Source organism: Carcharhinus amblyrhynchos, chromosome 7 (genome assembly GCF_965287045.1).
Source record: "Carcharhinus amblyrhynchos chromosome 7, sCarAmb.v2.hapA, whole genome shotgun sequence".
Taxonomy (NCBI): Eukaryota; Metazoa; Chordata; class Chondrichthyes; order Carcharhiniformes; family Carcharhinidae; genus Carcharhinus; species Carcharhinus amblyrhynchos.
The window spans coordinates 6,889,141-6,904,693 of record NC_137330.1 but is presented as its reverse complement, the minus strand read 5'-3'; the positions used below and the strand labels follow the sequence as shown (position 1 = coordinate 6,904,693).

Sequence of the window (15,553 nt, the reverse complement as noted above, 5' to 3'; positions counted from 1 at the left end):
CTAAATTAAACTTCATCTGCCATTCATTAGCCCACTGGCCCAATTGATCAAGATCCCACTTCACTGATAACCTACTTCACTGCTACCAATTTTTTGAGATATACTCAAAAAGTAGGAATTTGCAGATTAGTCCCAGAGCCACATGGTACAGCACATGTAGTAGCAGAAGCTATGAATAATAAAATATCTTTTAGCTATTCTCTCCTGTCTCACCACCTGCTACTGGGATATGTTGAAAGGATTAACAAATTGATACTCAGCCTGTTTGGCTGTGTTATGAACACTTTCTTCCTTGGTCATCAAGTCTTGAAGTGGGACTTGAACCTCAAGCTTCTGGCTCAGAAGTAAGGACACTATCCACTACACCACAAGACTTTGTCTACGTTTGGTACCTAGTGAAAAACTAGCAATTCAATAAATATAAGGAATCATGCTTGAAATATAAATCCCGTTCATCAGATACAGATGATACCCTACTTCAAAATGTTGACCGCAGATGTGATCCATAACTCTACTAAATTACAGATCACAATCTGATCATGAACAATGGAGAACAACTAGATCACATTAAAGATACTTGTAGCACACTTATGTTCACAGTTTCCCATAAACAAAACAATGGATATGCATGTAGAGAAGAAATGCATCAACGATTGCACACACATTTGTGTTGCTATTGATAGCAATGGAAGCAATAGGCACTGACAAAAACCTGTCTTTAGGCGCACAAACAAAATATTCCCCTTAACTGAAACTTGTTACAACATGACACTTTTAACAGTTTCACCTCCCCCCCCTTTAATTTCCTCCCACATGATATATAATTATCCATCTGATGCAGTGAGGCCCAGTTTAAGACTGTAGCAGAGGATGGGGATGCAATCTGTGGTGAGGATTTCGACCCTAGATTGTATGTCCCATCAATCCCCTTCCTCCTTTTTAAATGAAAATTCAGCAGTTTTTTTAATAGGGTGTGCAAAATTAGGCATTCTTGATGCAGAAATGAGTCTGTACCCTAGCAATTTCTGACTCTCAGTGCTGTACATTTCATATAAACTAAAACTGCATTCGATATATAATAAGCGGAGAGGTGTTAAGAATTATAACTGTACTGGACAGTATGTCAGAGGCCGAGACAGAAATTTGCCATCTTCCCGCACATTAGATGGTGCAGCTATCCAAGGCTGATATTATAAATTTCTAATTGAATCAGCTGTGGTTCAGTGGTATCACTCTCCTTCAGAGTGAAGTTCTGGGCTCAAGCCCCATGACAGAGAATTGAGCGCAAAAATATAGGATGATTGTTATCTATTTAAAGTGATTGCATCTCTGCTGGTATAATGTCACATGACCTGTAATTAAATAAGCAAAGGACTCATGGGCTTTTGAGGCTCTTCCATCTTGGAACAAGCAAGATTTGCATTATATTTGACTTAAACCCCTAAGTGTGGTACCTCATTACTCTTCACTGTAATTCCCGGTCAATATGTAACAAAGGAGAAACTGATGCTGAGAGTCAGATAGAAACTTTTTTTTCCAATCGGGTTCGAAAAAATCCTAACACTTCAGACCAAAAAGCCGATTGAACACAAGGAAAAGAAGCGATTGATGCACTACAAAAAGCTTTTTTTTAAAAAAAGTAAGCAAGAAACAAATTTTAAAATAACTTGCGTTAATAAAGTGGGTAAAATTCCAAGCTGTGCAGACCGCGCATGAGCTGAAGCAAAACAGACTGCGGAATGGAGAGTCACAGTTGAAAAAATGTCTGAGAGATCTTAAAGAAACTGCAAGGGCAAAAGGAAGAATTCCAAGCAAAAGAAAATTATTGCATTATATGAAGAAGAGGTGGAAACTGAAGAAAGCATAAAACCCAGGAACCAGTAACCAAAAATGGTGAGAAAAAGCAGCGACATGGATGTATTTGATGAATATTGCAAGATTTGGAACTCATAAGAAGAAAGAATCTAATATTATCTCCAAGCAAGTCAGGTACCCAATGACCTAAAAGGTTGTAACATTTCTCAGTTTGGTAGTATGTAAAACTTCTATGTTACTACAAAGTTTAGTCCATCCCACAAAGCCAGGAGTTAAAACCTATGACCAACTGAAGAGCATTGCTCACCAAACTGGTCATATTGTCGAAAAATTTAGATTGCACCATGGAAGCCAAGAGGAAGGTGAAAGCATTTCGGAGTTCAGGGTGACTTTACGAAGGTTAATTACATATTGCTAATTTGGTACAATGCTTTATGATTCCCTTCAAGGTAGGTTGGTATGTAGACCGTGGAATAAAGCTATTCAGAGAAAGTTGTGCACTGAAAGAATACTGACCCTTAAATTAGTAATAGACATCGCAGTGTCAATGGAGCTGGCTCCTAAAGAGGCTTCACAGAGAGCTGTTGTGGCGATGATCCGCAAAATGTTGACCACAGAAATAAATCTGCGAAACTACAAACATGACACTGATGTGCACTAGTTGGACACTCAGCTGGAGTAGGGAAAACAAGTGCAAGAATTGTGGGGAAAAAAGTGTTATATTGTCAATGCATGTTGGACACAGCAAACTTTCTCTACACTAAAAATGTGCAAGAAAAATATCAAACTCTACAAGAAGAATCTATAAGATGACAGGCAAAGATGAAGACATCTTACAAGATAATGTGCCAAGACAAGGTCAAAAATTGAAGCTAGGTAACTTGTTGGTACATGACAATTCATAATGTTTTTGGGTATTCCCAAAACTTTATGGTAAACTAGTCAAAATGGAAGTGGATATTGGGGCTGGGATATCAACGAGATCTGAGACAATCTATCATCAGAAATTAAAGCATTTTTTGTTGAAAACATCAAATGTTATCCTATGGACGTACACAGAAGATGTCATACCACCAAAAGGATACATTAGAGAAAAAGTGGAAGTGAACGGACAAGCAGCGGAGTTGTCTCTCCATGTTGTCCATGATAAATTTCCTGCTTCATTAGTGCGTGGTTGGGAAAAATTAAACTCAACTGGGAAACTGTACATTCAACTGCTTAATTGTAAGACTGATCTTCAGCAACTTCTGGAGAAGTACAAAGTGTGTTTGAAAACTCAATTGCACGAGTTGAAGTCCAACTTGAAATTAAGCCAAACAGTACACCAAGATGTCTCAAAGCCAGAACAGTACCATACGCCATCAGATCTAAAGTCAAAGAAGAATTACACTCGTCCAAACATTGAACCAGTTACAACAAGTGATTAGGCTACAATACTTGCGCCTGTACTAAAACCTGATGGCTCAGTAAGGATTGTGGAGATTACAAGATGACAATTAACTTGGTATCGTGTGTTGATCAGTATCTGCGAATGAAGACTTATTTGCTGGGCTGTCTGGAGGCCAGAAATTCAGTAAAATAGATCTTTCGCACGTGTACTTTCAAATGAATGCAGCTGCAGGTTCACAAGCGTTACTCACTATCATTGCACATAAAGATCCGTTTTGATAGTGGAATGTCATTAAAAATAACACCTGCTCTATTCCAAAGGTATATGCATCAAATTCTGAGTGGGCTAAATGGTATGCAGTGTTATCTAAATGATATCCGCATGACAGATTCAAGTGAACAAGAGCACTTGAAGAACTTGGAAGCTACATTGGAGCATATGCAAAAACATAGGCCACAATCTTACTGTCCTGCCTGCCATTGGAATCAGAGTGGGCAAGGGGCGAATCATGGAAAGGTCACTTGACCAGGGCAGAGTTTTACTGTGGGGAATCTGAGCGATTATTCTTCTGTGCTTCTGTGGAGGAATCTTTGAACAGCTACATGTGGGGCATCCAGATCTGGTAAGAATGAAAGAATTGGCACGTAGTTATTTTTGGTGACCAGGATTAGATGCACAAATCGAAGAGAAAGGGGTGCAATGCAAACCTGTGTAAAAATAAAAAGCAACACTCCACTGCTGCAACCTTTCCATCTGTGGCAGTGACCAAAACAGCCATAGCAAAGAGTACACATAGATTATGCTGGTCTAATAGGGAGACCTGTTCTTAGTGATTGTAGATGCACATTCTAAATGGCCAGTAGTGATAATGAAATCCACAACAGCAGAACAGAATATTAAGAGGCTGGATGAAATATTTGCTAGATTTGGTAGACCTAAGCAAATCTCAAGTGAAAATGGGATGCAGCTCACATTTAAGGAGTTCAAAGACTACTTGAAAGGAAATGGCATATAACACACCAAGTCGTTTCTGTGTCACTTATACACAAAAAGTGGCCAAACGATTCACTCAGACACTCAAAGGCATCAATGGACCAAAATACATTGTCAAGATGAGGAAATAACTTTTTATATCATACAGGAACATGACAACAGAGTTCACCAGTGATGCTGCTTTTACGAAGAAAGCTAAGTTTCACTTTTTGATACCACCTGAAACTTCAGGGATCGTTGAATGACAACAAAAACACGGATTGCTAGGAAGGAACTTAACTCTCAAAAAGAGTATTTACTCAGGGAGAATGAGTAATTAGCAAGAAGCTACACTACCAATGAAAAATGGGTACCTGTCATTATCTTAGCAAAAACAGGTCCAATAACTTACACCATACAAACGGATGTTGAGATAATTTGGCAATGTCATACTGACTATATACTAGCCTCAAGAAATTCAATCACTAAAGCTTCATACCTCTGAACAGAGACTAACCACAGAGATAAACCCCGATACTACCTCCGAAGAATTTTCAACATTGATGGAAACTGACAAAGTTTCACATGAAGAGTTACCAACAGAAGGGAGGATGCTTCAAAGACCTTGAGTAGCCAAATTCCAGAGGGTCATGTACAATCCAAAAGAAATAGACATCCACCTAAGAGACCTTCTTTTTAATTTATATGTGGGAAATAATAATGTAACGTAACTATTGTCTAATTGAGTCTGTTGTTGAAACATTAAGAAAGGTTGTCGGTTTAGGGACTACAATAAAGGGAAGGGAGGTTATGTACTTAAGGTGGTCATATCTCTACTGGTATAACATTACCTGTAATAATGTAAGCAGACGGATTTGCAGGCTTCAGAGGCTCATCCATCTTGAACTTGCAACAAGCAACATCTGCTAAATAAACCTACAACATGTTTGACTAAACCTGCAAGTGTGGCACCTCATTACTTTTCCCTTTGTTATACTTCCTGGTAGATACATAACAATGACATTTCAAATCATTAAGGGGGGGAGGGGCAGTCCTGCCCTTTTGGAGGTTTTGCCTTTAGGATGAAATGGAGGTCCATTTGGTCTCTCAGGTGGATGCAAAAGATTCTATGGCATTACTGTCAAAGAAGCAAAGATGTTCTCCCCTGTGAAAAGGCCAACATTTATCAAGGTTAGCAAAAAATAGATTATTTGGACATTATCACATTGCTGTATATGGGAGCTTGCTGTGGGAGAATTGAGTGCTGTGCGTTCTATAGCGCAGTATTTATTACACTTCAGAAGTACTTCATTGGTTAAGAAGTACATTGGAACATCCTGATGCCGTGAAAGACGCAATATAAATGCAGGTTCTTCTTTCTTTAATATAAACTATTCAGTTCCTAATGTTGTTATAGTCCCCTGAATGTGTTAACTGAGTGAGTACTGCATAACTGCATGGTTAAGAATAAAACAGTGAGAAACTGTATATTTTGAGGATGATTTGATTGCCAATTGTTTCGTTACTACTCGGGCTGTGAAGTTTTGCTCAGGTCTGTCTTCAATCTAGTTCAATGGTTAGTTGCCATTTATAATAAATACAAATTGTCATATCCAAATATTTTTAATGAGTAATATGGAAAGAAATTCAGCAGTTAGTTTAGAAATCAGGTAAGCATGTATAAAACTCAACTGTTTTGAAAATAACATTTCTGCAAGCATTTCACAAATACAATTAAATTATTTCTTCACTTCCAAAGGAAACAAATTCCACGCCTGCCTTGTAGCAGATGGTCTAATCCTATTAATAGAAAAAGTAAATTGCATCTCTCTGTGTCACTGATCAGACAAATTCAGAATTCCAATATGAAACATGATACACATTGCTTAAGGCAAGAGACCTTTGGAATGCTAATGGCCCCAGAGAACTGATGTAACTGAAAGCATTGGTGGAACGTTCAAGGTCAAAGAAAGAATAAATGATTAAAATAGTCACTGTATTACTTCGATCCAGCAAACTATCACTATTGTCAGGGATCCCTTGTGTTTTCATGCTGCTCTGTGCGTTAAGGGTCTGAATGAGCAATAAACATATTTGTTCCAAACTTGCAACCTGTGCCAAGCAGTGAAGTAACAATTTGCAAACAAATCATCCCCAAAAACATAAAAGTTGTACAACCATGATGCTGTAAGAAAGTACAAGAAAGGGAAGGAGGAAGGAAGGAAGTGAGACTTCTATTCATAAGCCACCTTGCATAACCTCAGAATATTCCACAGCATTTCACAGCCAAACAAGTATTTTTGAACTATACTCACTCCTATATCATTAGCCAACACGTGCACAACGAGATCCCACAAACAATAATAACCAAATAATCTGTTTTTGTTTCATAGTGTTAAGTCAAGGGATAAGTCCTGGCCAGAATATCAGGCAGAACTCGGCAGTTCTTCTGAGATACAGTGCTGTGGGATCATTTACACCCACCAGAGGGAGGAATTGGGTGAGATGTTAAACCAATGCCCCGATTGCCCTCTGAGGTTGATGCAAAAGATTTCATAGCACTATCCCATGTCCTGTCAATATTAAACCCTCAGCCAACGTCACTAAAACAAAATCTGGGCACTATTGCACTGCACTCCTAATTTTAGCAGAGCTTAAAATGCCTCTACTACCTTGGTGGCATTATTTACAATTCACAATATTTTAGTCTCCATCACCCTTCCCCCTCCTTCCAGAAAGATCAACAGTGAACAGTGTGTGTTGGGAACAGTGTCAGCAGAGTTCCATCCCATAATTGTATGATTTAATGTATTAATCAAACCAACATGTAATGCCACTGAGTCGCCTCACTGTTAGCAGTTTTCAATTGGCTACTTGATTTCTCCTAAGTAGTTTCCTCCTCACTTTCTTTGTTATACGTGTTCAGCACACGTGAAACTTTGATTTGTAAAACTTTAAATTTAAAGAAATATTTCCATCACCACCATATCTCTTTCCTTTCAGTAACTTGCCTTCCTTTTCACCTGTAATAACCTCTATAAGTGTGGGTCATGGTTATTGTTGTAAAGCGATGAAAAGATTGATTTCTATTTTGAAGATATGTCTACAAATTATTTATAAACCTTTCCCGTGTTTGAATTCTGGGTTTTCTTAATATGCTTTGGACATTTCCTATTAACTTATAGTGACCGAAATAACATTACTAGATTTTTAAAAATCGTAAAAACTACAGAAAATAATTTCATCCATACATTCCTGTTACACCCATTATTTGCTTCTTAGTATCAAAACAAGAACAATAGATTCTCATATAGAACTCTTTTCCTTTTTTTGCTCAACAGAATGACCCAGCACAGTTGACCTAACCAGTCATCTCCACCCTGTCTTTAATTGAAGATGGAAAATGGATTCAGGCTGTAGTTTGGCGCGGGTGCCCAGTTTGGATTTCTTCAGGTCATTTAGCAAACTGGTGAGAGAGACGGTGGAACATTTAGCTCTACTCTTATTTCATCACTGGTTTTTTCCCTACACATGCTGTTGGCAGATTGTTAGTGGCAGAATTTCAATATTAGCTGTTCCATCATATTAGAACTGAGATGAGGAGAAATTTATTTACTCAGAGTTGTGAATCTTTGGAATTCTTTATCCCAGAGGGCTTTGGAAGCTCAGTCATTGTGTACATTTAAAGCATAGATTTCTGATTAACAATAATGTAAAGGGTTATGGGGATCATGGGTGTAAAGGCATTGAAGTGACCAATCAGCCATGATCGTATTAAATGATGGAACAGGCCCAATGGGCAAAGTGGCCCAATCCTGTTCCCATGTTCTTATTATCATGGAAATAGAAACTACTTGCTCCACTGATTTGATGCAGAACTTCAATCACTTTTATTCAAATATGACTGGTTTAAAGGATTATATTCTTGTTTTAACCAGTTTTAGTCCTTTCTACTGATCTAAAATTGTCAAATTTGTGTTTTTTTTGCCCCAGGGTAGATACAAATTTAGACTGCTGTCTGTCTGTCTATAGCTGGAGGGCGCAAGGGATATTTGAGCAGTGCCTAATTGAGTTCTCCATCTCTGTGAGCATCACTGATGTCCAGAGTTCATAATCTTATCAGTACAAAGAAAAGAATGATCAAATGTGGTTCAGGACTTGGTTAGAAATGGGGTTGATGTTTATGCAGAGGCACAGATAAAAACTAGAAATAAATCAAAAATTGCATTGTTTTACAATTACAGCACAATCAATAAAAAAATTAAGATACAATTCAGCATCTCCATTTCTATTTTCTCCATGGAATTCATTTGATATTAATGATATCTGTGTTTCTGTCCATATTTTTAAAAATTCTTTCATGGGATATGGGTGTTGCTGGTAGGCCAGCATTTTCTGTCCCTCCCTAATTTTCCTGGAGAAGATGGTGGTGATCTGCTTTCTTGAATCACTGCAGTCCATGTAGTGCAGGTCCACCTACAATGCTATTAGAATGCTCCAAGGATTTTAATCAGCAAAAGTGAGGGGCGGCATTACAGTTTTAAATCAGGATGGTGTGTGGCGTTGGTGATGGCAATGTTCCTGTGCGTTTGCTGCCCTTGTCCTTCTAGATGGTACAGGTCACGGGTTTGAAGGATCTGTTGAAGGAGGTTTGGTGAGTTGCTGCAATGCATCTTGTAGATGCTATATGCTGCTGGTATTACATGTAGATGGTGGAGGAACTGAATATTTAAGTTGGTGGATCAGGTACTGATCATGCAGGCTGCTTTGTATTGGGTGATGTTGAACTTCTCAAGTACAGTTGGAGTTGCATTCAAGGCAACTGGAGAGTATTCCATCACACTCCTGCCTTGCAATGGTGGAGTGACCCAATGTAACATAAGAACATAAGAAATAGGAGCAGGAGTAGGCCATCTAGCCCTTTGAGCCTGCCCCGCCATTCAGTAAGATCATGGCTGATCTGTCGCTGCTCAGTTCCACTTTCCCGCCCTCTCCCCATAACCCTTAATCCCCTCTCTTTTCAAAAACCCATCAACCCGCGTCTTAAAAATATTTAGCGAGGCAGCCTCCACCACTTCAACGGGCATCGTGTTCCAGAAGACCCTGACAAATACTCATTTGCACCCAGGTCTTCCCTTAATATTGACACTTGTGGGAGACCTGTGAGAATGCAGAGTATCAGAATCAATTAATTTTATAACCCGATTCTCTAAGGTCCATAATGTTTTGAAGTGATAACCCTTTTCGATGACTGGGTTACATTTTATTCAGTGTAACTAAAACTTGCAACATGCTAGTATCTTGGCAGTAGTATCAAAGCACAAGAACATTACCATTAAATCCTGGGCATAAGCACAGTCTTCATGCAACTACTCTACCAGGTGCAATTGCATGAGTCATAAAACCTCTATAATTTCTGTGCTTAGGCAATTTCCTCTTGTACTTACTTTACATAGAAAAGCCAATGGAAACCAACTTAACCAAATCATTGCCTCACTATATTTGAATGGCCCAATTACGAAAGATGTAATTGAATCATCTGCCTGCCCAAGTCACATCAAATTTTCAAGATCTCTGGTTCCCATGCTCCAATACCCAACAGCTCATAATATTCCAATGCTAATGCCCAGTCAAAACAAGGAAAACTTCATGGCCTTGGCACCCAGATATTTTGCACTGTCTCTAATTTGCACCTAGGCTTCTGAGATTGAGTTGAGATGTTTCAGTTCCCACTATCAGCTTTCACAGTCTGTTGAAGTTTACTTTTTGACCATTTGGCTCCTTTTACACTTTCAGAGCAAATAAAATACTTGGTCAGTTAAAACTCAAATTACTGTTTCCCACCATGTCACTCAACCATTTTTACCCAGGATTAAGAATATAGTTCACTATAAATATTATAATATCACAATTAATTAAACCTCTAATTTACAGTTAATAAGTTAGCTTTCATTAATAAGCAAGAATATCTGAAGTCCCACTGGCCTCCCCAATTCTCTAAGGCATTTAGTTCAGTCTTTGCCCTCATTGTAAAATTCCCCAGGACTTCACCCTCTGGATTTCTCTCTGAAACGTCCCTGAGCTCAAGGTATGCTATTCTTCTAGGAGGATGCCTTGTGTACTGTCGGACTCCAATTCTATACTGAAGGGCTATTAGGAAAGAGTAAGCACTAATTGGATAGGTTTCCCAAGAAGGTGGCACAACTATGATGGGCTGAATGGTTTCCTTCTTTGCTGTGAAGTTTTATTGAATAAGGCACGTTAGGTACTGTGAAGGCACTAATACACAGAAACATCCTTATTGGGCTCTAAGCCCCAGCAATGTTGTATGAAGTCTCCAGCTCCGCTGACTAGAGAGCCTGCTGCATGGAGATCACCACCATGGAGCTGGTAGCCTGCACACAAGTAGGCAGGTCGCAGCGCCAACAGTAAAATGCTACTGAGCGTGGCGAATCACCCCTAATTGGCACCTTAGAAAGTACATCTAGCTGTCTATTACCATGGAGCAGACTGGATTGTTAATTCCAATTTTCAGCCCAACCACAGTCAAGTTCCCTTGGCAGCAAGAGTGCATCATATCCCATGTGGCTTCCCCCAACCAATTTCCCAACTCTCCAGCATCCAAGACTCGCAAAATTCAGCCCTATGGTTCTCTGAAATTTCTCTCTTCAACTGATCTTTTGGTCATGTCCAAATTTCTTCTTCCTTGTGAAATCTACTTTCATAAAACCTATTTGCAAAGTGGCTTGGGAGGTTATTTGTGCCTTACAGGTGCTATGTAAATTGCTAGTGAGGGTCAGTATTATATAAACCTCCATCCACCCAAGTTTCTCATCTTCATGTTGGATGGTAGCTACATGTACATTTGCTCTCTGGTCTGTTGCATTTCTTTCAACTAACGCTTTCCCATCAACTGATGCTTTACTCTAGTAGGGATATTTAATTAACAATTAACTTTTAGTTAACAATTAGCGTTATATTGCATGAATCACAAAAGACTATTATGTAGATACAGCGAGAAATTAGGAAAGCCAATAGAATGTTATAATTAATTTTGAGGGAAATTGAATACAAAAGTAAGGAGGTTATGCTTCAGTTTGTACAGGGCACTGCTGAGACCACATCTGGAATACTACAATACAGTATTTGTCTCCTTATTTAATGAAGGATGTAAATATGTTTGAAACAGTTCAGAGAGGGTTTAGTGGGCTAAAAACAAGAATGGGTGGATTGTCTTATAAGAATAAAACACAACTTGATTGAAACCTTTAAGATACTTGACAGGATGGATGTGGGGAGGATGTTTCCTCTTGTAAGTGAATCTAGAACTAGGGGGTCATTGCTTAAAAATAAGGGGTCGTTCATTTAGAAACATACATAGAAAAGAGTAGGCCATTTGGCCCTTCGAGCCTGCTTTGCCATTCATTAAGATTCATTAAGTTGGTCATCAAATTCAATACCCTGATCCCACTTTTCCCCCACAAATCCCTTGATCCCTTTAGCCCCAAGAGCTATATTTAATTCTTTTTTGAAATCAATGTTTTGGCCTCAACTGCTTCCTATGGTAGTGAATTCCACATTCACCACCCTCTCAATGAAGAGCCTTCTCCTCACCACAGTGTTAAAAGGTTTATCCCTTATCCTCAAACTATGATCCCTACTTTTGGATTCCTCCACCATCAGGAACATTCTTTCTGAATCTACCCTGGCTAATCCTGTTAGAATTTTCTAAGATTCTGTGAGATTCCCTCTCATTCTGAACTCCAATAAATATAATCTTAACAGACTTAGTCGCTCCTCATATGAGAGTACTGCCAGCCCAGGAATCAGCCAGGTACAGCTTTGCTGCACTCCCTCTAGAGAACAAACATCCTTCTGCAGATAAAGACACCAAAACAGCACACAATATTCCAGGTGTGCCCTATAGCAATTGCAGTAAAACATCCCTATTCCATAGTTAAATCCTCTCACTATTATGGCCAACATACCATTTGGTTTCTTTACTGCCTGCTGTACCTACACGCTTACTTTCAGCAACTGATGCATGAGGACTCCAAGGTCTCGCTGAGTATTCACTTCTCTCAATTTACACTACTTAAATAATAATCTGTCTTCCTATTTTTGCTATCAAAACAGAGATAAGGAGATTTTTTTTCTCTCAGAGGGTTGTGAATCTTTGGAACTTACTTTCTCAAAAAACAAAGTCAGTTTTAAGACAGAGATAGACTGGGACTTTTTTCTCTGGAGCATAGGAGGCTGAGGGATGGTCTTATAGAAGTCTATAAAATAATGAGGGGCACAGATCAGCTAGATAGTCAATGTCTTTTCCCTAAGGTAGGGGAATCTAAAACTAGAGGGCATAGGTTTAAGGTGAGAGGGGAGAGATACAAAAGTGTCCAGAGGGGCAATTTTTTCACACAGAGGGCGGTGAGTGTCTGGAACAAGCTGCCAGAGGTAATAGTAGAGGCGGGTACAATTTTGTCTTTTAAAAAAGATTTAGATAGTTACCTCGGTACGATGGATATACAGGGATATGGGCCAAATACGGACAATTGGGATTAGCTTACGGGTTTTATAAAAAAAGGGCTGCATGGACAAGTTGGGCCATAGGGCCTGTTTCCATACTGTAAACCTCTATGGCTCCATGGATAGGTTCCTGATAAGCAAAGGAGTGAAAGGTTAGCTGCTCGGAGTGGGGTGGCAAAGAAAGGACAGGGGGCATTGACAAAAGGGTGAATCTTGTCAGCCCAAAGCCTCAAATTGCCAGCTGGCATGTATGTAATTGATACATTTCAAACATGCTTTGACTAACAGCACATATATATTGTTGCTCTTAGACAGAAATGTACACATTATTCTAACGAGTTAAATATTTATACTTGCAGGCTCACATAACAAGCACATTCATAAATGAATATATGAAACTGTGAACATTCTCAAATATTCAATGGAATATGAAGAGCTAAATAGATCTTCAGTGCAATTGCTGTCAAAGATTTACCTATGCAACCCCCTAAAGCTGCACTACAGTTAGGCAGTACACAGCTGTCTCTTGTTCAAACAACACTCATTTCAGTTTATAAGCTTAGGAGGCATGCTGCATTAAATCTGCCCTCAAAGCAGTATTTACGCTTTGGAGTCGCACACAATTAGGAAATGAGCTTTATTCGTAGCCCCTTGATATTAATCCGGAATTTCAGAGGTAAAATTTCAGCAGTGTAAGAGGAATTAAGAGGAGTATTACCTCACACCATCTGGCAGCTTTCTGTCAAAGGATGTACTGCGAGGAATAGCTGCACGGACTTGCTGTAGCATTTGCTGTGATTGAAGCCTGTCAGCTGCTCCTTGTATCGGGGAGCATCGGGAGAGTGGCTGCCCCGCTGGCGTGGCCACTCGGTGCCAGGTAGTGTTTCTTCTGAAGGGGGTTTTGAATTCGCAAGGGGTACCTTCATTGTCCACTTTATATTCGACCATTGGTATCCTGTACAGCTCTGAGCAGCCTCTGCCCAAAAATAACATTCAGTTTGTTAAACAGAGAGTACAATAACCTTAACTGAAGAACCAAACTTCCCCTCTTCAGATACAAAAAAAGGCAAATAATTAAATATAAAATACAGTTGACATTGTTGCACAATAGGGGTGACCTTGGTTTTCATGATTAAAGCAGCCCTTCTCTCTATTTCTAGGAGATGCAGTTCAGTGATCTCACTGTACTGCAGGGACCATAGCTGCAATCAGATTTAATCTTCTGAATAATGCACAATAAACAAGGCTTCTAGTTCAGAAGATACAACATCACATCTTACCAAGCTTCAGCAATGGTTGAAAATAACTTTACATGTGCTAGAAGTACTGTCATACGACAGACTTGAACACTTGCTATTGAATCTACAAATTAGGTTAGGCCGAATTTATAACTTACATTTGCAGTCACAATGAGACAGGCTTGTGGTGGGCAGTGGGGGATGGGAAGCTGATGGACGGGTTAAGGTTGCCATAAGTGATACATGTATGGAGCTCTTAAAACTAAATCGTACCACTACTGTTTCAGGATTGCATTTCCAGCACATGCACTTTCAGTCTGAAAGTAGCACCCTTTTGCACAATGTGTGTGAGTTAGTTAGATTAGTAGTACCCCTTATAACATGTGAGACTTGGATTTATTTCTGGAACATAGCATATCAGCAATACAGTTTTTTGCTCTCATACCAATATTCCTGGAATGCACTAACTACTCAAAATTCCACAAAAACGGGCAGCAGATCAGAGATGGGGAGAATTGATTCTCTTCCCCTGCCCCTAGCTAGGCAGGTATGAATAAATCCCAGATATAAGCAACAAAAGATAATGTTACCAAACTGTGATTAGCAAAGCTTAAAAACTCTCTTTCTCTAAAATCAAACAACTCAAACGTGAGTCATAGACAGTGTGTGGAAGGCAATTCAGAACTGGCAGCAGCGCAAAATGAAAATGAACTCAATTGTTAGTGAAGAGCCTGTTTTATAAACACTATGTTTCCACGAAAACCTTTGTCCATGGTGCAAAATTGCGCCACAGGATAGTTGAATAAACATTTTGTATATACAAACTACAAATCCTCTGGTCCAAGTGGAAACAAATAACCTCAATGTCTGACTTTATAGAATAATACAACACAGATGGAGGCTATTTGGCCTATCATTCCTGTGTTGGCTCTTGGAACCAACAACCCCATCAGTTCCACTTCCCTGCTCTTTGTCACAGCCCCCTACATTTTTTTTCCTTTTCAAATATTGATCCAATTATCTTTCAGAGTAAACCAAAATATTCACTTTCTGGATGGTTGATGTAATGGATAGCAATAGATAGTCTGTAATTCAAGAGTGAGCAGAGAAATATTGTTTAGCTTCAAGGTAAGCGATGGAGGAATGCCAATGACTTCAGCAACTGCTTTATACTAACCCCAGGTAAGATTGATGGGTTGTGTTCAACCAAACCAGTCTGTATGGGTGTATACTCTCTCGGTGACAATAACCAATTCTGTGCACTTCAATCTCCTTTCCTCAAACACTTATCTATCCCTGTTTTTAATGATGACATCGTCTCTTCAATTGTTAACTCTGGTAGTACACTTCAGTCTCATAATTCTCAATGTAAAGGTTTCTCCTGCTCACTGCTCTAAATGTCTTTCATGCACAAGAACTGAGATTTGAACTTGCCCTTGTTATTTATCTATGACCCTTCAATCACTGTTAATAGTCCATTTTCAGCACTTTGTCTCATCCCTTTATAACATTAAACACCTTGACAAATCCCCTCCCATTGTGTGGTCTAATGAAACCATTTCCAAATTTTCAAATTGTAAACATAAAATGCTAGAAATATTTAACAGGCATT

General features: G+C 39.1%; 1 protein-coding gene across 1 annotated transcript in view; it reads right to left on the bottom strand.

Annotated features, from left to right (window-relative positions):
• Positions 1-15,553, bottom strand: part of LOC145345345 (signal-induced proliferation-associated 1-like protein 2) — a 505,672-nt gene that overhangs the window by 122,596 nt on the left and 367,523 nt on the right. The window contains exon 11 of the mRNA XM_080193160.1: positions 13,422-13,679. Coding sequence (XP_080049286.1) covers positions 13,422-13,679 — 258 coding nt within the window. The remainder of the gene's footprint in view (positions 1-13,421; positions 13,680-15,553) is intronic.